This window comes from Gymnoscopelus braueri (genome assembly GCF_963280865.1).
Source record: "Gymnoscopelus braueri genome assembly, chromosome: 7".
Lineage (NCBI taxonomy): Eukaryota > Metazoa > Chordata > Actinopteri > Myctophiformes > Myctophidae > Gymnoscopelus > Gymnoscopelus braueri.
In genome coordinates this window covers 23,900,427-23,923,955 of record NC_137608.1, presented here as the reverse complement: position 1 = coordinate 23,923,955, position 23,529 = coordinate 23,900,427, and the positions used below count along the sequence as shown (strand labels likewise).

Below are 23,529 nucleotides of genomic sequence, written 5' to 3'. Positions count from 1 at the left end.
ACAGAGCTGGCCTTCTTTATGATCTTATTGAGCTTGTTTAGCGTGCGTGTGTGTGTGTGTGTGTGTGTGTGTGTGTGTGTGTGTGTGTGTGTGTGTGTGTGTGTGTGTGTGTGTGTGTGTGTGTGTGTGTGTGTGTGTGTGTGTGTGTGTGTGTACTGTATGTACTGTACAGTATGTGCATGCGTGCAGTCATACCTGTCATTGATGCTCCAGTTGAGGCAGAGGTTGAGGGAACTGAGGTTATGACACTTCCTCACCACCTCCATCACCGTCTCGTTGTTCAGCTCTGAGATGTGCCGCAGATCCAGAATACTCAGGTTACGGAGCTGTCAGAGGGAGAGCACACACACACACACACACACACACACACACACACACACACACAGTCATTAATTATAGAGACCCACCGACACTGGATTTATCGGGCTGGGACAGATGCCGATTAGGGAGTAAAAAAAAGTCTGATATTGATGTATCGCCGATACGTGACAGTGTCATGTGTGTTTCCGGTTCATATCTGCTGCCGAGCCAATGAAACGGATCTATCGGAAAATGAACAGGAGCAGGAAACGGGTATGCCACCTTCTGAAAAATGCACAGAGCTAATGGAGACATTCAGATCCTGTAGCTGGGTAGAACCACTACTGGTTGACGACAGGTATTGCATGAAAGTCAAATGGAGATAACTCACCCTCCAAAACGTGCTCTCCGTTACAGCTCAGAAGTAACAATTTTGGCATTCGCACAGGGGACCCGGGTTTGAATCCCGAGTAGGACATGAATGAAAGTTATGGATTGCAGCTTTGAATCTAAAATGTCTCACTTTTTATGGCCTGGTTAAATGTCTTTGTTGTGCTTTGCTCTTGTGAGGTGACTCTTGTGATTATGAACCAATAAATACACAAACTTCTATATTTTCCTGCAAGACTTCCAGCTTGTGGCCATTAAAAAGTCCAAAAGCATGTTTTTTCCCTGATACACACTCAGAATGGCCTAAGCAATACAGACGCGCGCGCACACACACACACACACACACACACACACACACACACACACACACACACACACACACACACACACACACACACACACACACACACACACACACACACACACACACACACACACACACAGGGAGGAAGGATAATAGAGGCATGATATTGAGGCCAGTCGCCAGGGAGGCGCGGTGGTAAATGTCACGGCCCAGGCTAAACAGAAAACAAGCTTAAGATTGGTGTTCAGATCACTGAGTGCTACTGTGTCTGCTCCATAGGCATGACATCATACATACTGTACCAGTCACATGACAAGAGGGGGGGGGGTCTGAGAGGCTCACCGTGCGTTCAGAAGAAGACACGCATGCAAACAAACACCCTTATCTGTGCACGCCCGCACGCAGACGCACGCAGACAGCCAATGGCAGACAGGCTTAATGCTACACTCCACTGAAGGTAAACAATTCATTTCTTTACGGTCTTGTGTGGCTGGCTGCTGTGTGTGTGCTTCTCTTCTCAGAGAAAAGAGCATATACACCACTTACAATAGGCAGGCAGATCAACATGAATCTGCTGAGACATGGTTATACTGACATACTGCATTAATGAAACAACATGGGCCAGGAAGGCAGCTGTATTCACCAACAGTGGAAGAAATGTACATAAACAACAATGTTGTGTATGCATCAACATGTGCACATTAAGTACATGCACACATGTGTTCAACACACACACACAGATGCACAAGCACACACATACACACAGACTGACACAGTCACACACACACACCATCTTGTGCCCCTGTGGCTAGTGCTGGATCGAAGTGTTAAAATATTTATGGATAATGTAGCTGATCTGTGTGTGTGTGTGTGTGTGTGTGTGTGTGTGTGTGTGTGTGTGTGTGTGTGTGTGTGGGGGTGTGTGTGTGTGTGTGTGTGGGGGTGTGTGTGTGGGGGTGTGTGTGTGTGTGGCAGCATTGTTTGCAAACCAAAGGCTTTGCCAAAATAGAATCTGTATTTAAGTGACCCTCTCCACATTGCGTGAAACCACACACGACCTACACTACAACCAGACACACAAGTGCACACGCACACACACACACACACACACACACACACACACACACACACACAGCATGCATGTATGTATTCAAACTCAAATTTCTATGGTTATTCAGTCCGTAAAATGTGATTTAAAAAAATAATAAAAGCCCCGGCTTCAAAAGTGAATTTGGTCTCAAAAATCTTCCAAAACACGCTTATCTTCGCCCAAATCCAATTTCCACTTCAACCAATTGCGAGCAACCCATTGATGTGGCTGGCCAATGAGAAAACAGGCCAGCATCCCTGTGCTGCGATTTGCTGAGATTGTAGCTGGGTCATGGATACGAGGAAAAATTTGCATAGCATCCGCAGAGAAATTGGTAGGTTGGTGATGGGGGGAGCAGAGTCACGGCTCAGCCGGTAACTTTGTTATTCTGTCTGTGAAGAACCACAACAGCAAAATATTCCATCGTTTGGCAGTCATCTGCCAGAAGAACCCCCCCACCCATAGAGGAAAATAAAATCCCTGAAGAAGAAAAGCAGAGGTGTACCAAGTGCATTTACTCAAGTAGTTTACTTAAGTACAATTCTGAGGTATTTTTACTGGAGTATTTCAAATTTTCTGTACTTTTACTTCTACTCCACTACATCTCAGAGGCAAATATTGTACTTTTACTCCACTACAATTATTTGAAAACTTTAGTAACTAGTACTAGCCTAGTAGATTTGGATTAATATTACAAGACATACTGTATATTAACCATAACCACTTCAGCCCTATATACATTTCGGCCATTTGAAAATAGCCGATCTACAAGCTCTGTAGATCGGCTATTTTCAAAAAATATATATATATACATTTGAAAACTTTAAATGAGACAATATGTATAATGAGTTCTTTTACTTTTGGTACTTCAAGTTCATTTTGATGCCAAAAATGTTGTACTTTTACTGGCGTACACTTTTAATTCCCGACTTTCTACATTGAAGTATTGATACTTTTACATAAGTAAAAACATTTAGTACTTTTTCCACCACTGAAGAAAATGTGCTCTTTTGGTAATTAGTTACACCTACTGACGGGCTCTGGTGCCTCTGTTTGTTTTCCCAATGCTGATGGATTATGATTGATCGATTTTATAAAAGGTAGAAGGTTCTCACCCCAAGGCTTATTAATCATTTCCACTCAAAGGAAAGCTTATTTTCTATCCATTTATCTCCTTGATCCGAGGAACAACACAGCAGACAGAAGAATAAGGGGGGGAAACTAAACAAAATCAGGAAGGAAGAGGAGAAGAAGAGCAAGAGAGGGAGACAGCGCGTGAGGAGGGAAACAGATCTAGCTCACAATCACAATGAACAAGCTCACCATGGAGGTCAAAGGGGGGTGGAGCCTGGAGTCAGCAAAACCAGCTAACTCTGGTTTAGCAGAAAGTTTGAGGATCCAATGGAGTTTGCTGGTTTTGTCAGAAGCACTTTTTAATGCTTTTCATCGGTTCAATATTTTAATTACCAACACACAGACGTAAAGGGCGTTCATTGGCCCTGATCTATGGAAAAATAAATGCAAAAGCGTCAAAATGGAGTTAGCTGGTTTCTGCCGGACAGCAACGAGAGAGACACACACACACACACACACACACACACACACACACACACACACACACACACACACACACACACACACACACACACACACACACACACACACACACACACACACACACACACACACACACACACACACACACACACACACACACACACACACACACACACACAGACAGATCGGGAGAGGAACATCGACAGAGAAAGGGTATGCATCAGATGGAGAAACAGAGAGACAAAGAGGAAGTTAAAGTTAGAGAGAGAGAGAGAGAGAAAGAGAGAGAGAGGGAGATAAGATGGAGACAGAGAGAGGTATCGTAGGGGGATTTGGTGAGATTTTTTGGCAGGTTGCGTCTCTCCCTGGCTGAGGACTGCAGCCAGGCAGAGTTTGTCTCCTTTTTTCCTCTGAGCTGGCAGCAGTTACAGCTGGATAATTATTCACCCTGTTAATAAAAACACCCAAACCTGCAAAACACAGCTGCTCTGGGGCCAGCACTCACTCAGTCAGTCAGTCAGCCCCCCCCCCACCCCACACACACACACACACACACACAACAATACTGTATGCACAGCGTACAACATAACCCATAACCACACACACTGGAAAATACACCTGCGGTGCGAGGGCACACAAACATACTAGCGTGCACACACTTGCACACTAAAGTGCCAGCTTTTCCTCACCGTGTTGTACCACTTTAACCCGTTAAGGCCTGAGGTTCTGATTCTACAAAATGTCTTCTAAATCCTAACAGTTTTTTTTTTAAAAACATGTCAGTGGTTCTCAACCTTTTTCATGTCAAGGACCCCCAAAATTATATGTATTTGGCCGCGGACCCCCATCTCAAAATATTTTGTTCCAGGGACCCCCAGAAGCAAAGATTTTAGTTACAAATGTTTGCTTCAAAAAATATTTATTCACAAATTCTCGATTTTTTTTTATATAGCAGATATACATTTTATATCTGCTATTTTTGAATAGCCAAAGTGTAAAATAATGCTTTTCAGCTCAAATCAAAAAATTACACAGATGCGTCCCAGGTCTAATGGGTTAAAACAACCCCCCAAAAAGATGCAACTGCCTGCGCTGATTTTCATTCAGTGAATGATCCTCAAAGAGAATTTTCTATTATTATTGCAATTATATTATTATTATTATTATTATTATGCAGTACTAACAAGAGATGATTTGAAAAATTCAATGAGACCAAACACTGTTAGACCAGCACGGCAACAGCTCCAAAATAATCATGCTTCCTTCTTTTAAAAAATAAATACAAATGAATAAATGAAACAATCATAACCTTTTAAAACATAACATTTTTGTGCTTAATCCTCGATGCAATCTCTACTCTCCTACTGTGTTTAAGGACTTTATGATTTGTGTAACATGATTTCTAGATTTTCTGGCCTAGATTTCAATTTCAGATTCTGTCAAAAGGAGACAGATATACAGTACTATGCAACCATGACAGGGGATCAAAAAAAAAGTCAAAGATTCTGCATTCAAACCACTCTTTTCAGAATTGTGATCCAAATTGGATAAGAATGTTCATTTATGAACCAAGTTTATATCAAATAAAATGAAATATAATGCTATCATACCTCAAGCCAAGAGGATAAGAGATAAGCTATCACTTCATGACACGCATGAGCTGGATAAATAAACACTGTCCCTGTCTGAGATCTGACTCTAGTGCCGTGTTTCTGTATTAACCCATTAAGACCGGGAACGCATCTGTGTCATTTTTAGATTTTTTTGGCTATTCAAAAATAGCAGATATACAAGCTCATGGCGCGGCACCGAGTGCCGAGCCATGAGCTTGTAGATCTGCTTTTTTTTTTTTTATCATGAAAATGTTTGCAAATCTTTGAATATTTTTTAAAGCGAACATTTGTGACTCAAATCTTTACTTCTGGGGATTCTTCTTCTAAATCTTCTAAATCCTAACAGGGGGTCCTTCATGTCAAGGACCCCCAAAATTATATGTATTTTGCCACGGACCCCCATCTCAAAATATTTTGTTCCAGGGACCCCCAGAGGCAAAGATTTGAGTTACAAATATTCGCTTAAAAAAAAAAAAATGATTTTTTGCAGAAAATGGCACGATTTGTTTTTTGCCGCGCTATGAGCTTGTATATCTGCTATTTTTGAATAGCCAAAGAAATCTAAAGTGACAGAGATGCGTTCCCGGATTGAATGGGTTAATGAGGGAGTGGGGGTAGTCGTTGGCTCCGAGTGACTTGGCTCCCACCTGCCAAAATTAGAACCCTCTCTGAAACAGGAAATGAGCGCTCGAGTCAGAGGTCAAAACACAAAACGTCACTTTAAATTAGAAGAAAAATAAACGGCCATTTCAAAGGTATGCTCTCCTTCAGCCAAGCATGGGCCACAGTTCAATATTTGTGGAAAGGTTGATTTGACATTTTATTACATTAGAACATGTCAGAGTTTGGCACTGCGTGTGTGTGTGTGTGTGTGTGTGCGTGCGTGCGTGCGTGCGTGCGTGCGTGCGTGCGTGCGTGCGTGCGTGCGTGCGTGCGTGCGTGCGTGCGTGCGTGCGTGCGTGCGTGCGTGCGTGCGTGCGTGCGTGCGTGCGTGCGTGTATGTTCTGTCAGAGCACAGTGCTGTAAGTAACTGCAGCCATTACTGCATATATTTACACAACGTCAAGCATCAAGATGCCAAGCAGGAAGTTAAGCCAGAGCTGAACCCATGCAGAGGATATGATGTCATGTTCAGAACGCTGGCACACCATGGCTGGGACTGACCGTCATCGTCAACGCGTCCCGCTGTGCCAAGCAGGTGAGATGCTGGTCAGGGCGGACAGAGCTGCCATTGTTGCTGTGCTTTATAAAGCGTAGCAACACGCAACATGTTGGATTTGGGAAATATGATTCACATTTTTTTGTTCTCCATTACTGCATGTTAATCCATACACCAACAACTCTGAGAGCGTACAAATGTAATGTTACATTTATTCCCCTCGCTGACAATTTTACTGTGCAGCGCCTAAAATCCCGAGTGTTAATTTAATTCTGAGTGAAGCCTTGCTATTTTTGTAAAGCTGCGTGCCTTGGTATTTTTGGGGTTATGACTTACTGATCACAAAGCAAAGAGCAATAACCTCTCTCTTTTTGGTCTAATAAAAAAATTATAATGATACCAAGAATATTAACCCATTAACTCATTCAGTTTCATAAGCCCAGAGTGCCAATGACGTCGCCGACGTCATTAAAAAAAAATGTAATTCTTTTTTTCTTATCTTGAAAATGTGTGTAAATCTTTGAATATATATATTCTTTTAAAGCAAACATTAAAGGGATTGTTGGCAACATTAAGCCTAAATTTGAAAAATATCTATATATATATATTTTGCATTTTTTCCCCTCTATCAGCCACTATATAATGATGCTGGGGTGTTTTCCTGCATTGAAAAACAGTCCTCTTTCTGAAATCCGTATTTCCCTACTGTTTATGTATGTGTCGGGCCGTAAATTAACGCACGCATGTGCGCATCCGTGCGCGTCCGTGTCCGTGTGAACTTTTTACTTTCGGTTTGAAAACGCTCTCAAACTTTGTTTTTGAGGCACATAATTTACTTTTCAGATAGCGTTTGGATAGAATTTAGTTGTTTAACTTCATATATGTGGTCAATTTGTCATGAAAGAGCCTATTTAAAAAAAAAAATTCAGAGAACCGGCAGGGGCGGGCAGTTCCGCGAATTGTATCCGAATAAAGCACCCTATATTCGGCATGGCCCGTTTAGAAGTCTCCTTAACTCTATGGAAGTCCTCCCTGCGTCACCCCCTGGTGGTCGGGGAAACGAACTGCTGGAGTTTTTTTCTTTGTTTATCTCTGAATCGCCTACAATCCCTTTAACTAAAATCTTTGCTTCTGGGGGTCCCTGGAACTAAATATTTTGAGATGGGGGTCCGCGGCCAAATTCATATCATTTTGGGGGTCCTTGACATGAAAAAGTTTGAGAACCACTGATATAGAAGACATTTTGCAGAATCGGAACCTCAGGCCTCCATGGGTTAATAGATCTGACATACAGTATGTAGTATACCTTTCTAGATACTCGAAAATACAAACAGTTACAAATAAAACGGTAGAAACAGCAGCAACAGGATTAGGTGGGGAAGGCAAGTCTGAAGAGATGGGTTTTGGGGGGGGGTGGTTTTAAAAGAAGAGAAGGGTGGGGGGCAGCTTTCATGTGGTTCCATAGAGAGGAGGCGGCAACTGAGAAATTTGCCGCTATTTTAAAGCAAACTTTTTTTTAATCAAATCTTTCCTTCTGGGGGGTCCCTGAAACAAAATATTTTGAGATGGGGGTCCGCGGCCAAATACATATCATTTTGGGGGGTCCTAGACACGTAAAAGTTGGAGCACCACTGATAACGCTAAGTTTTTCAGAAAACTGTTTTTCTTTTGATTTAGAAGACATTTGTAGAATCGGCCTCGGGTCTTAATGGGTTAAAAGTATTACATTGTATCTAATGGAACACAGGTTCTTTCTTTTTACATTTTCTGAAAAGTTTATGTTTTGGACATGAAAAGTTTCCACCCAACAGCGACGATATGATGACGGGTACCAACTTCCACTAATGAAAGCATAATCACAGTTCAAGGGAAGTGATTCACGGCTACAGTAGTAGCAGGGTATTAGCTCGAAAGGAATTTGTCTGTGTATGTGGTCCGTGTCAGGGAGACAACATGAGGAGCCTATACAAGTGAGAGGAAAGCTAGACAGAGGAGTCCTTGGATGCATACAAGCATCTCGACTCATCTCTCACACACACGCATACGGACACACACACACTCTCTCTCTCCATATTTGTCTCCATATCTGAACATCCCAGACACATCCCGAGTCAGACAGGAGAAAGCTGTGTCGAGACAATCCCTCCGGGATGAGCCTAAAATCGCACACGCAGACATACAGCCAGACGGGATGAATATTTGAAGAGGGCATGGTGGTGCGAAAGAGAGGAAAGGGCATGGGGTCTGACATCACAGATACACTGTCCGCATCAGTCACGGGCCACTGGTCTGATCCCCCTGCACGCACGCACACGCGCACGAGCACGCGCACGAGCACGCGCTCATGTGTTGAGGTCTGCGTGTGTGTGTGTGTCTTTAAGCCATTAAGATCGGGAACGCATCTGTGTCATTTTTTGATTTCTTTGGGCTATTCAAAAATAGCAGATCTACTAGCTCATAGCGCGGCACCGAGTGCCACGCTATTTTTCAAGAGAAAATTGCAGATCTACAAGCTCGTAGGGTGGCACTGTACTTTTTAATAGCCCAAAGTATATAAAATAATGATTATAGCAAAAAAAATCTAAAATGACCGGATTGAATGGGTTAAATTCTCCCTTTATCATGGGTCTTCTGGGCATCTACTGTCTATCACCTATTTCCTCCCTGTCACCACCACCCCTCTCCTCTCTCCCCTCTCTTCCTCCACCCCCACTTCTCTGTCTATCTCTCCCTCTAATCCGGCATGTGTGTTGGTGTTGATAACAAAGTCAGTGGCAGGGAACGGCTGGAGGAGACAGAGAGTGCTGGTTTCTCTTCGGTGCACTAAGCCAGATGACCACATACATGCACCAATAGAACATATATATATATACTGTATATCACTAAGCCAGATGACCACATACATGCACCAATAGAACATATATATATATACTGTATATCACTAAGCCAGATGACCACATACATGCACCAATAGAACACATATATATATACTGTATATCACTAAGCCAGATGACCACATACATGCACCAATAGAACATATATATATATACTGTATATCACTAAGCCAGATGACCACATAAATGCACCAATAGAACACATATATATATACTGTATATCACTAAGCCAGATGACCACATACATGCACCAATAGAACACATATATATATACTGTATATCACTAAGCCAGATGACCACATACATGCACCAATAGAACACATATATATATACTGTATATCACTAAGCCAGATGACCACATACATGCACCAATAGAACATATATATATATACTGTATATCACTAAGCCAGATGACCACATACATGCACCAATAGAACATATATATATATACTGTATATCACTAAGCCAGATGACCACATACATGCACCAATAGAACATATATATATATATACTGTATATCCACATACATGCACCAATAGAACATATATATATATACTGTATATCCATCGTCTATGTCAGGCAGAAACCTTGTCCTATTTTGTGTCTCGCGCAAGTAGCGAAAAAGGCCGATCTACAAGCTCACAACACGTGTTGTGAGCTTGTAGATCGGCTATTTTCAAAATATTCAAGAATTTAAAGAAATATTAGCCAGGTTGAAAGTGGTTAAGTCTGTCCGCGTCCAATAAAAAGTATTACCAAGAGCTTGTGACAAACAATAATCACAATCCATTGGAACACAGGTTATTTTTTTCCATTTCCTGAAAAGTAACAGTGGGTTTTAACTTTTGGACATACAAGCTTTCTACACAACAGATGATATACTGACTGTGTCCGTATACTAGTGTCATGTCCCGCTCACACACACACACACACACACACACACACACACACACTCTCGCCCAACAGCATGAAACTCGTTGGTCAAATAATGAGACACGATAACCCCTCCTGTCAGGTCAAACGTCTCACTCCCCGACTGTGTCTGGATGTAACCACTTAAACCCCATCCGTAACTCTCGCGGAAAATAGCAAATCGACAAGCTCATGGTCGGCTATTTTCTGTGGGGATATTTAATGTATTTAATGTATTTAATGCGGGGAAAAAATAAAATTCACTAGTATAGAGCCCTGAGGGACTCCACTCAACGACGTATGGGGCTTAATTAAAGTCTCAAAAGCTCAAATGAATAAGTCTTCAAACGACTCTTGGAGATGCGTGGCACATGCCCATCATGCTCAGACTCCCGCCACGCTCTTTCTATTCACGATTCCCCCCCCCCAAGCCTGCCCCTCCTTCTCTTCACAAAAATCCTTATTACACTTTCTCCGCTGTAATTTTTAAGCCAAACCCCACCCCCCCCCTGACGCTTTTGAACCCACCTTAAACATCCCCCCCAGATAAACCCCTTCTCCTCCTCCTCCCTTGTCCCATCCACCAATGTGCATACACAAAAGACACACACACACACACACACACACACACACACACATACATTCAGAAGACATACAGAAGACATACTTACAACCCCTGCATGCGTGGGGGGGGGGGGTGAGGGGGGTTATCAGTCTGACACAGAGGGCACAGAGATTATGTATTTTGCTGTGCTCCAGTAAGGGAGAATAGATAAGGAGCCTGTACTGTAAAGGCAGAGGCTACGGCGGACCCCAGACATGCACTCGGTGCACGTGGGGAGGTGTGGCAGGAGTTTGGTGAATAAGGAGGAGGGTGTGAATGTGACTCTAGGTGGAGACCTGGTATGTGTCACTTTTTCATTTGAGCTAAAAAAAGCATTATTTTACACTTTGGCTATTCAAAAATAGCAGATATACAAGCTTGTAGATCTGCGATTTTTGAAAAATCGAGAAAGTGTGTGCAAACTAATATATTTACATTCTTTTAAAGCAAACATTTAAAGCGAAACATCTTTGCTTTTGGGGGTCTGTCCCTGGAACAACATATTTTGAGATGGGGGTCCGTGGCCAAATACATATCATTTTGGGGGGTCCTTGACATGAAAAAGTTTGAGCACCATTGATATAGAAACATAGGTTTTTCAGAAAACTGTTGGGATTTAGAAGACATTTGTAGAATCGGCTTCAGGTCTTAATGAATTAACCTTTGTGTCCGATTTCTCTAGACCCCCCCCCCCCCCCCCCCCCCCCGACTGTTTCATACCGTCTCATGTGGTGTTGGTGGCTTTGCTACGAGGAGGGAGGCTTGGTATGTTGCACGTCGCGGGACTCTATAGTGACGAGTTGCAATGGTCCTGAGCCACATTCAGATGGGTGGGGATGTTGGGACTTGCTCCTGCATGTACCGAGCTAGTCCACCGAGTGGCCCGGATGTGGTCCACATGTGAGTTTGGTTTACGAAGTGAAACAGCTCCACTGTCATGGACCAGACTGTTTTATTTGCTCATAAACACAGAGAGAGAGAGAGAGAGAGAGAGAGAGAGCGAAGGAGAGGGAGGATGAAGTATTATACATGTTCCAGTTCTGTCAAATTTAGAGAGCATTTATCAAGAGGTCCCAAGTTTCTTTGGAGGAAAAGAACCCCCCAAAAAAGAACAACAACGCCGCAGCCCAATTCATCTGCGAGGCCCAAATTAAGACCAGAAATACCCAAAGTAAGGGGAACATCAGAGGGAACGACGCAGAGCCATTACAGCCTCGAAAATATACCTCCTTTCATCTCTGACACTTTCTTCAACAACCTCTCCATTTGTTTTGGCTACGGGCCTCCTCTCTCTCGCTCTCTCTCTCTCTCTCTCTCTCTCTCTCTCTCTCTCTCTCTCTCTCTCTCTCTCTCTCTCTCGCCCACCCTCCCTCCTGAGGGTGTCAAACTTTCGCATACACTCCCATGAAAAAGGCATTCCACGCTCCGCACCGTGCTTGGGGGCCAATGATAGGCTGATGTACAAAAAGGGGATTTGCGGGCAAGAGTTTGACAGGCGAGGGGAGTGGGGGGTGGGGTTGGTCGTCAGTGGGACATCTGAGGGTGGGGGTGGGGGGTAAAAGCTCTTTGGTACTCGCAGCGCTGCTCTCAAACACTGGGCTCTCTGATAGGGCCGACCTTGGACTTAATCACTACCAGAAGACAAGAATACCACTTGACAGGAAGATGGAGAGAGAGAAAGCAGGGAGGAGAGAGAAAGAGAGAGAGAGAAGGAAGAGAGAGTCATTCAGTCAGGCATATGGTGAGAGACTAACAGAGAGAAGACAGAGATACAGAGTACACCAGAAAGAGAGAGAGAGAGAGAGAGACAATGACCAAGAGGCAGAGGGAGAGAGTTATAAAGAGGTACCGACACACTGTTGGAGGAGGTGGATAACGACTGTGGTTTTTTGTCTACTCATCATTCAAAGCCGGCCAACACCAAAGCTCTACCGACGGAATCGGAGGAGGAAGTGCAGAGAATAGGCTGTACTTTCTAAATGTTTTTCTTTTTAAACCATGCTTAACTTTGGCATAGTTCTGTGTGTAAGTGCACCCGGCACACACACACACACACACACAGACACACACACACACACACACACACACACACCCCAACAACTCAAAGAGCAAGGGGGTCATGCTAAAGCTGGTTTAGTTTAGCCATAAATACACGCGCATGCGCACGCACACCCACGCAAGCACACTGAGGGCTTACCCTCAGTGTGCTTGTCCCTTGACCTGACTCAAGGGTGAGTCCCTTGACACTGTGTGAGGGGAAAGATTGATTTCATTCAGGTGCAGGTATACGCACACACACATGCGCGCGCACACACACACTCTCAAATGAGCAGCTAGGGGGGAGCAATGTGCCACTGAGAGTATTGGGACACACACAGAGCTTTCCTCCCCAGACACTTTGTATCCATTACATGGCCCTGGGATGTGACCAGCCTCATCAATAAAACCATTAATAGTGTCAGGCTAGGAGGAAACTTAAACGTTCAATATGTAACCCAAACACCAGTAAAAGGTTAGTCCCTCACGCAACACAAGCCGAACGGCTGGAGACCCACTTGGTTTCAAGTGACTCTGAATCGAAAAACAAGTTAACAAAAGTGTTTTTAAGTTGTCAAAGTTTATACGAGTTGCGGGACAAATAGGGTTGAGAAGAAGTTGGGTTTAGGAAGTTGATAAAAAAAAAATCTTCTTTTACAATTATCGAGTATAATCTTTTCAGAATCTCTACAAACATACATTGTGAACATTTTGAAATGTTCCACATTAACCACTTAAACCCATTTTAAAAATAGCTAACATAGCCCATCTATAAGCTCAATTGCGTTGAGTGTTTGAGCTGAAATTGCTTTAAAAACAAGAGGGGCTATGTGTTGAATTGGAACATTGGAAAATGAGACCAACCTGGCATACCTAAGACCAAAATAGGTATGCCAGGTTGAAAGTGTTTAAATACATAACCAGACTGTGATATAGCATGTGAAACATGTGCATGCATGGTGAGCCGCATGCATGCATGCATGCATGCAGGTCTCAACACTATAGGTCTCAGTGGGACCTGGAACACTGCAGGGTCCATTAGCCATGCATGAGCACTGCAGTAGTTTCACCACCAACACAGTCTTACACCACTGACTGACTGTCTCCATCAAATTCAGCTACACCTTGGATTGGCAGCCCACTTCATCAAAAACAACATTTACATTGATTTCCTCCTACATGATTTTGAAGGAGATAAAAACAAAAAGGATACAAGAAAAAAAAAAAAGAAAAAAAAGGTATCTGAAATGTGAGTGAGCAAGCGTTATGAAAAGAGAAGTTAACCCATTCAGACCGGGAAAGAATCTGTGTAATTTTTTAGATTTCTTTGGCTATTCAAAAATAGCAGATATATAAGCTCGTAGCGCGGCACCGAGTGCCGCGCTACGAGCTTATATATCTGCTATTTTTGAAAAATCTTGAAAATGTGTGCAAATCTTGAATATAATAAATATTTTTTAAAGCGAACATTTGTAACTCAAATCTTTGCTCCTGGGGGGTCCCTGGTACAACATTATTTTGAGATGGGGGGTCCGCGGCCAAATACATATAATTGTGGGGGCCCTTGACGTGAAAAGGTTTGAGAATCACTGATTATAGCAACATAACTTTTTCAGAAAACGGTTAGGATTTAGAAGACATTTGTAGAATCCCCAGAAGCAAAGATTTGCACAAATGTTCACAATTTTTCAAACAATAGCAGATCTACAAGCTCATAGCGCGGCACTCTGTGCTTGTATATCTGCTATTTTTTAATGGTTAAAGTGGTTAAAATCTAAAATGACAGATGCCTTCCTGCTCTTAATGGGTTAATAAGAGTAATGGATTTTTTTTTGCTCCAATAGCGTGGGGTGGTTAGGAAGATTGTCAGAAGATTGTCAAAGGAGAGTGAAGAGGAGAGAGGGCAGGGATGGGGCGGATAGTGATAATCGAACAGGAGAGGTGCGCGGGGGTCCGCAGAGTCATCACAAATGCAACGATACTAAACGGCAGAGCACGATTTTTCCAGTTGACACTGGATGGGGACTGAGGGCAGGGGGACCGATGCGAGGCGCGAATGAAGGGAGAGGAATCAACTTCTAAACGAGATAATTACTGTCATAGATTGACAGTAATTATCCATTGAGAGCGGAGTATATTATATGAGAGAGAGAGAGAGAAAGAGAGAGAGAGAGAGAGAGAGTGAGGGGGAGAGAGAGAGAGAACACAAAGACATGATGGAGTGATGCCTAATTTATAAGTATTTTTACAACGCATCGAGCACCGAAAATGGCAGATCTACAAGCTCAGATATTCAGATATTTTATTAAGTTGTCATTTATCAGTTTCACAATGAAAACAAATTTTTCTAGGTTTTGAAGAAATTATTTGGGGGCCCTTCCAATCGCAAAACAGCCCTGACGTCAGAGGAATCAGTGCAAATGTTTTTCTGTGGTAATGCCTCTCCACAGAGTTTAGATTCATATCTTTTCCACTTAAGCATATTTCCTTGTGCAATAGCACTGAAATAGCATTTTTGATGGAATGTAAATCGTATCACTTTTTGATACGATTATTTTCTTTACTTTTGATAGATTTCCCTCAGAAAAATAACAGAATATTCTATTATTTACAAACAATATTATCGTGCCTCGGCCCAAACCTTTGAAGTTCGCAAAGAATTCACATGGACGTTTATCTCAGACAGAGCCTCTGAATAGCGAACTTATGATTTAAGGCATCTAAACGCTTCTTCAAAACTTTACCGTGGTTATATTGTAATAAATAATAATGAGGTGTGAGTGTGTGTGTGTGTGTGTGTGTGTGTGTGTGTGTTTATGCGTGTCCGCCCCAGGTATGCTAATGGTGTTATGACTGGCTGGGTTCATTACGGTCTGTCTACAACGGCGTGGCCAAGGTCAACACCGGCTGCAGAGATGATAGGGGCCCAAACCACCGCCGCAAATTAATCTGCTGTTTAATCTAATAATGCACCGCCGCATCACAGCTCCTCAGTCCTATTAACACTACTGTAATTGCATCTGAGGAGAAGGGTCACACGCACACACACACACGCACACACACACACACACAACGGCACACAAGCATACAGCTCACAGACACACCTGTTCCGCACACATATAGGGATGCACACACACAAACACAGTAAAATGAAGGCTGTGCGAATGGGTGTATTAGGGGGCGGTGTGTGTGTGTGTCTGTGTGTGTGTGTGTGTGTGTGTGTGTGTGTGTGTGTGTGTGTGTGTGTGTGTGTGTGTGTGTGTGTGTGTGTGTGTGTGTGTGTGTGAGAGAGAATGCCTCAGCGTGCGCTTGAGTGGGCAGATGTGCACAGCACGTACTCTATGTGTCTGTCCGTGTTGAGTGTGTGTGTGTGTGTGTGGGGGGGGGGGGGTACGGTACATCTTTAACCACTGTACCCCTGCTCATTAAACATGGTATTATCCCAACAGCAGGGTGTCATCTGAACAGCCTCGTAGAATTAGGGATTCGTCTCATTAGGCTTTCATGAGGTTTAAAAGTTACAGCACCCACTAACTTCCACTCCAACTAAAGAAATGAGGGAGGAGAAGAAAAAAAAAGAAAACCCCACACATACACGGCGAGGCCTCGAGTTTACATTTAGAAAGTGTCTTCTTTTTTTTTTACCCCCCCCCTGTGGAAATACTGCGCGTCAGCAACAACAGGATGGAACGCTAGTACGCTGCGCGTCGTTATAGCTGAAACAGCATTAGACAAATAAAAGAAAACGAGGTCATGCAAACCCCTCCTCTTGACATTTACACTGGTAATAATTGGTGCCAAAAAAAGACATGTGTGCGTAATAACTTTCTGTGTCTGCTATCCGAAAAAAAAGGGACTGGAAATGTCGTCGTCAACGAGGAGAAGCTCATGTTAGTCTCCCCTTTAACCCATTAAGACCGGGAACGCATCTGTGTGTCGTTTTTAGATTTCTTTGGCTATTAGAAAAATAGCAGATATACAAGCTCATAGCGCGGCACCGAGTGCCGCACTATGAGCTTGTAGATCTGCTATTTTTTTTTTGAATCGTGAAAATTTGATATAAATATAAATATTTGAATATATATATATTTTAAAGGACATTTTTTGACTCAAATCTTTGCTTCTGGGATTCCCTATTACAAAATATTGGGGGTCCGCGGCCAAATACATAATGTATTTGGGTGGTCCTTGACATGAAAAAGTTTGAGAGCCACTGATATAGAAAAAAAACTGTAGGATTTAGAAGACACTTGTAGAATCCCCCAGAAGCAAAGATTTGAGTCACAAATGTTTGCTTTAAAATATATATATTCAAAGATTTGCACACATTTTCATGATTTTTCCAAAAAATAGCAGATCTACAAGCTCATAGCGCGGCACTCGGTGCCGCGCTATGAGCTTGTATATCTGCTATTTTTGAATAGCCCAACGAAACCTAAAAATGACACACAGATGCGTTCCCGGTCTTAAAGAGTTAACTGCTCCGGAAACATGGAGGATATATTTACAGGCACATTAACGCTAAATGTCAGCCATGATGAGTTGAGTCACTCTTACCCCGGTGAGATGGATGACCCCCTGCGATGTCACGGGGCATCCCATGAAGCCCACAAACTGCAGCTCTGGACAGTGCTCCGCCACGGCTCGCACAGACTTATCAGTCACCTGTGAGAGAGGAAGAGGACCGGTTAGCAAAAAACAAAAATAACACAGTTAAAAACCGACACATTTTAACTGAGTTAAAAGGTGTTTAGCGATTGTATGATACGAGTGAATAATTCGCTTTGTATCGATCAAAAAGTGCAGAGTTTTGTCAAAGAGGCACGACACAAGTAGCATATCGAGTAGATTGTCAGCGCATGTATGAAATTAGTTTTTTGCCACCGGCCAGAATGGAGTGTGGTCTCTAATTTACTTGCCAAAGACTACATTTACCTGCATTTGTCTATAGTGGGTTCCTGTAGCAGTTTCACTGCTACAAATGCAGTCCTGGTGGGTGTTCATTTATACAGTAAACACATTATAATCTAGTCAATCAACCACTAGTAACCATTAATCAGGGTCATGAAGTAAACGCCTTCAAAAAAGTTTGTGAACTTAACTTCAGTCGATTATTCCTCCCCTTCAATAATACCAATTTGGATTGTAAGGATCGTGGAATGAGGAACACAGCTAAACATGTGGGTAGCGCTCCCCAAAGATTAGCCAAAATCCCCCAATATGCTTCTGTTGGTATTCACTCTCGTTTACAACAATTAACTATACAAACTACTTCAAAGCACACAAAGTTTGACAGGGATGCTGGGACCGACTAGAAACGCATAGTAATGTTATTTTCAAACGATATCTTGTGAAGCACAAACTCTCGACACGGCTCTGTTTGGCAAAATATCAGAGAGAGAGACAGACAGGACACCCCAGCAACCAAACACAGAATGAAGATGGACAGAGAGACAGACAGCGACAGGGTGGAGAAGACGGGCTGGAGAAAGACGGACCGAGTGGTCGTGGACATGCCAATGAGATGGAATGATGATGGATGGGCTGCGCCCCCACCCAGTCTCTCACCCAGCCTATTAACCCATTAATACCTGGAACGCATCTGTGTCACTTTAGATTTCATTGGCTATTCAAAAATAGCAGATATACAAGCTCATAGCGCGGCACCGAGTGCCGCACTACGAGCTTGTAGATCTGCTATTTTTGAAAAATCGTGAAAAAATATTTTTCATATTTTTTTCAAAAAACTGTTAGGATTTAGATTTTTTTAAAGAATCGCCTCAGGTCTTAATGGGTTAAGAATCAGAGATCAGTAGGGAAACAAACTTTTCCACCGGCCTCCGCTTGTATGTATCCATCGATATGGATATCAATAGTTCACAGCGCTTCCCTTGCCACATCACTCAAAACACCTCACTAAACACGCTGACAACTTTCCGGAAGGGAGATTGTTCCTCTTCGCCGGGCCTGCTCGAGCGTCGCCTCGAGCGCTTCATCGGCCATCAATCACACAGACAATGGGGATGAGATTACAGAGGGAGGAGAGGATGGGAAAAGGGGGAAACGGGGAAGGAGAATTGACTCAATTGGATGATTAACTGGGGAAACAAAGGAAAACAAACATCAAAGAGTGGAGAGGATGGAGGATAGAAACTTCAACATCCAATGTTGAAAATCCCCAAAAAGCATTGGCGAGCCCGAGCCTGTATCCATACACAGTATGTGTACTTTCACATACTCTTGTGAAGGGTTTTTGAGAAGGCTTTGAAGACAGTTTGAACACACACACACACACTCTTTCTAATTAGCTCAATAAAAAACTGAAAGTGTGTTAAAAAATGATAAAGCCATAGGTCCCTAATTAGACTGCAAATATAAAGAATAAACACACTGTTATATAGAAGTCTCGTAGCCACTGTGAATGATTTGAGTGAAGCCCAGGAAGCCAGCTGAGATGGCTTTAGGATAGTGAGTAATAAAACGTGCTGTTGCTTTGATGTCTGACGAGAGGAGTCATAAATAACACAGGTAAGATGATTAAAGACTAGTGTTACAAGCATAGGGTCTGACTGATGTACAAAGTGAACAAATAGCATCATACATTGATGGACTTTCAAATCTACTGACGTACATCTACATACAGTAGTCTATACTGTAAAATATAGTGTCAACTGTCAATACATGTCAAACAGGTTTTTGGTCATCACACACACAAAAAGATGTTTATTGTTGAACAAAGACTTGGATGTACAGTAAGCTCTATTAAGGTGCTATGTTAACTAACTACGTTGTAGCATTCAGCTACAGCCTTCATATTATAGTCCTTAATCTTAGACTCTGAGAGAAGTGAGGGATACTTTCCAAAGAACTGTCCCATATTTTGTCCAGCACTTTCTTTTACTGCATCAAGAGTTGCACCGTCATGTTGTTGACTTACATGATTTTCCCTAGGGTTTGTGTTCATAGCAACTCAGTCAGAGCGCTGTCAACAGCAGCTAAAACGGTTAAGACAACATCAAATATATTGTCATCAGTCCAAGCGGCAGGCTCGTGTGTCAGAGAGAGTAAACAGTCAATTCAACAGTTCAAATCTCACTGAAGAACAGTCGACCCTTATTCTCTGTGAGCCAACAAATGTGGTCTGCTCTGTTTGTCTTGTTCTCCATTTTCTTTTGTTAATTTCACGGGCTCCTCGTCGTCTTGATGAGGGAAGTTAAGTGACTTTAACCTCATGGCTTAATAGGACATGAAAAATGAAAAGTCACGAGGGAAACCTGAAATCAATCACCCCTGAGATTCCTAGTTGCCAACCGCAGGGGGTCCCAAACGTTCCCATGCTAAGGACCCACAAATAGCCATAGCCTCTGGCTGCGCCCCCCCCATTGGTGTGTGAATGGGTGAATGTAATGCACATTGTAAAGCACGTTGGATTAAAGCGCTTTACAATGTGATTTTATCCTAAACAGCAGCTATTCAATGTTGAAATCGTATTAAAAAAAATAACAAAATACAACAAAACAGAAGCACACTGTACAATTCTCAGTGCTCATTTATGCAGTATCAAACATACATTTCTTCACCCTTCAGATGTAAATGAACACAGAGGACTTAACTAATTACTCTGGATGGGGAACACTTCACTCCAAATATTCAAGAGTGAATGAAAACAAGACACAGTGTCCATGTCCATAAATCAGGTGGGAGTCCTTGGTGTGATTAAGTTGGTGGTTATATAAATCTAGCTCATTACAGTGGGATCTGGACCCCCTGACCTGTCCCTCAATCACCTCCTTACTCTCCTACACGCAGAGCATTAACCCATTAAGACCGGGAACGCATCTGTGTCATTTTAGAGTTTGTTGGGATATATTTTTTTTTTTTCTTCAAAAATAGCAGATCTACAAGCTCATAGTCATAGCACGGCACTCGGTGCCATGCTATGAGCTTGTATATCTGCTATTTTTGAAAAAAAAAGAAAATGTGCGCAAATCTTTGAATATATATATTTTTGAAGCGCATGTTTTTAACTCAAATCTTTGCTTCTGGGGGATTCTACAAATGTCTAAATCCCTAAAAAAAAAAATATTATGTTGCTATAATATCAGTGGCTCTCAAAACTTTTTCATGTCAAGGACCACCCAAAATTATATGCATTTGGCCGCCGACCCCCATCTCAAAATATTTTGTTCCAGGAATCCCCAGAAGCAAAGATTTGAGTAAAAAAATTTCGCTTTAAAAATATATATATTCAAAGATTTGCACACATTTTCCACGATAAAAAAAAAAAAGCAGATCTACATTCTACAAGCTCATCGCACGGCACCGCCAAAGAAATCTAAAAATGACACGGATGCGTTCCCGGTCTGAATGGGTTAAGACACCTCCTCCTCCTCTCTCTCTCCCCCCGTCCCCCTTTAGCTCTCTCCTGAGGGCTACCTTAAAGGTTATCATGTTGAGTCAGACGAAGACGGAGAACCCAGGGAGACCTATCGAGGAGAACAGGAGGGGCCCATTTATCTTTCAACAGGTCATACGGTACAGGGCAACGGGGTAGAACGTCATTTGTAATTGCGGTCATTGTCTATAATGTGTCATTATCATGTCATCGGCGAGTACAGTACTTGAATGATTCATTAACACTGAGGTGTCGAACACTAAAGGGCACGCCATACCCATGGCATGGTGTATTGTTCAAAAAGGAGATGGCAGAGATAGAGGAAAGAGAGAAGGGAGAAGAGAGAAGAGAGAGAGAGAGAGAGAGAGAGAGAGAGAATCCCCCCATTGCTACTGATCAATGATCTGGCATAAGAATGAACCGGGAATAAAACACTTGAGCGAGAATAAACACAGTTGTAGCATTTTTTATTTATTATCGTGTGGCAAGCAAAAAAGCTGCGTGCAGGATTTTGACCTTCTTTTTATTTCATTTAACTAAATGTAAAATGGGAGCTCCTTCTCGGAGCGTCTGCTCTACAGTTTTGGGGTGTAGAAGTAAACAATAACCTCTGTGTGTGTGTGTGTGTGTGTGTGTGTGTGTGTGTGTGTGTGTGTGTGTGTGTGTGTGTGTGTGTGTGTGTGTGTGTGTGTGTGTGTGTGTGTGTGTGTGTGTGTGTGTGTGTGTGTGTGTGTGTGTGTGTGTGTGAGTGCGTGCGTGCGTGCGTGCGTGCGTGCGTGCGTGCGTGCGTGCGTGCGTGCGTGCGTGCGTGCGTGCGTGCGTGCGTGCGTGCGTGCGTGCGTGCGTGCGTGCGTGCGTGCGTGCGTGCGTGCGCACCGTTTACAGTTTTCCAAAGTTAACAGTGGATTTTATATTTCTCAGAGTGAGCCAATTGGAAGTGGTTTAAAGTTTGCACCAAAAATTGCAGCCGTGAAAAAAATAAACTGTCTGGGTATAGCGGCTCAGCATCTCCACTCACTACAGTCTGAAAAAAACCCTCCAAGGTCAATGTGAGCCAACACTCCAAGGTCAATGTGAACCAGCGCTCGCTCCCGTGTGGACACATGAATACATATGAGCTGTTCAGCAGGACCAGGTAGACAGACACAACGAGAGAAGAGGGAGGTTGCTGTGTTTTTATTTTTGTCCAAGGGACCAAGTGAAAACTTTAAAAAGGCCCCAGAAGGACACGGGTCTGAGTACAATTGGCAGCTGAAGGGAACTCACCGGAGCAGCAGCACCCCCCAGCCCCAACCCCTGCCCCCAAAAAAAGGAGGTACCCCATCTCAAATATATTTTTCAGGGAACTCCTGAAAAAAACATGACCTCTGCTATGAAACCCACCAAGGAAAACATTTTCAGAAAGACTACCAGCATATTTATTCCCCCCTAAAAACAACTACAATACACAGACATGATTCCTAAATCACAATCGTCTGGGATTCCAGGTAAACCAATCACAGAGAGGCCACCTCCATCCAGAACGGGATGTATATGAGATGAGATGAAGAGAGAGAGAAGGGGTGGGGGGGGGCACAAAGAGAAACAGAGAAAGGAGTCAGCTACGGGTCTACAGTAACTCTCAGCAGGTGAGATGAGAGACAGAGGGAAGAAAAACTAATATTCCGCCGGAGTAGAGCGCGGGCAAGAGGGCATGTACCGTGTCAGATAAACAAAGCGTGTTTATATATGTGTCTGTGTGTGTGTGTGTGTGTGTGTGTGTGTGTGCGTACGTGTGCGTACGTGTGCGTAAGACCATATGGATTTGTTACTCAAGTCTCCATTCACGAAAACCTGTCCCAAATTTCAATTTTTCATTTTTTTTCCTACCTCTCACTCTCTCTCTCTGCCACCCCCCTCTGCGCCCCATCCTCCCGACCCTCGCCCTCTCATGGAGTTTGATTTAAAAAGATGAAAAGAGCCGTAGCAGGGGGCTGTGGAGAAGAAGCCTTAAAGCCCTTTTTAGAGCGGGATTGTAGTTTAATGACCTCGGGGTAGGAGAGGAGATGAGGGGAGAGGAGGAGAGGAGAAGGGTAAGAAATACTGGAGTCATATCACTAGTTTGTGTGTGTGTGTGTGTGTGCGTGTGTTTTAAACATCTTTGAGAGAGATGTTGAGTAAGTGCTGAGGCAGTAAAACGGGCCGTTGTATGATGGTCTATGGGGCATGGAGTCATGTCTGTCTGTTCGACAGTTCGATCCTCGCAAAATGCTGGGGCAGCACACGGGGGGCAGG

The 23,529-nt window shown here is 43.1% G+C and overlaps 1 protein-coding gene across 2 annotated transcripts in view; it reads right to left on the bottom strand.

Moving 5' to 3' along the window:
* The window catches only part of fbxl17 (F-box and leucine-rich repeat protein 17), a 311,779-nt gene that overhangs the window by 186,951 nt on the left and 101,299 nt on the right, over nt 1–23,529 (bottom strand). For both annotated transcript variants that reach the window (XR_013933440.1, XM_080432836.1), the window contains exons 7-8: nt 17,418–17,525; nt 196–326 (exon numbers count right to left, since the gene is read on the bottom strand). Coding sequence is in view for 1 of the 2 variants with exons in the window: in XM_080432836.1 (XP_080288962.1) it covers nt 196–326; nt 17,418–17,525 (239 nt within the window). In the remaining variant the exon portion in view is untranslated. The remainder of the gene's footprint in view (nt 1–195; nt 327–17,417; nt 17,526–23,529) is intronic.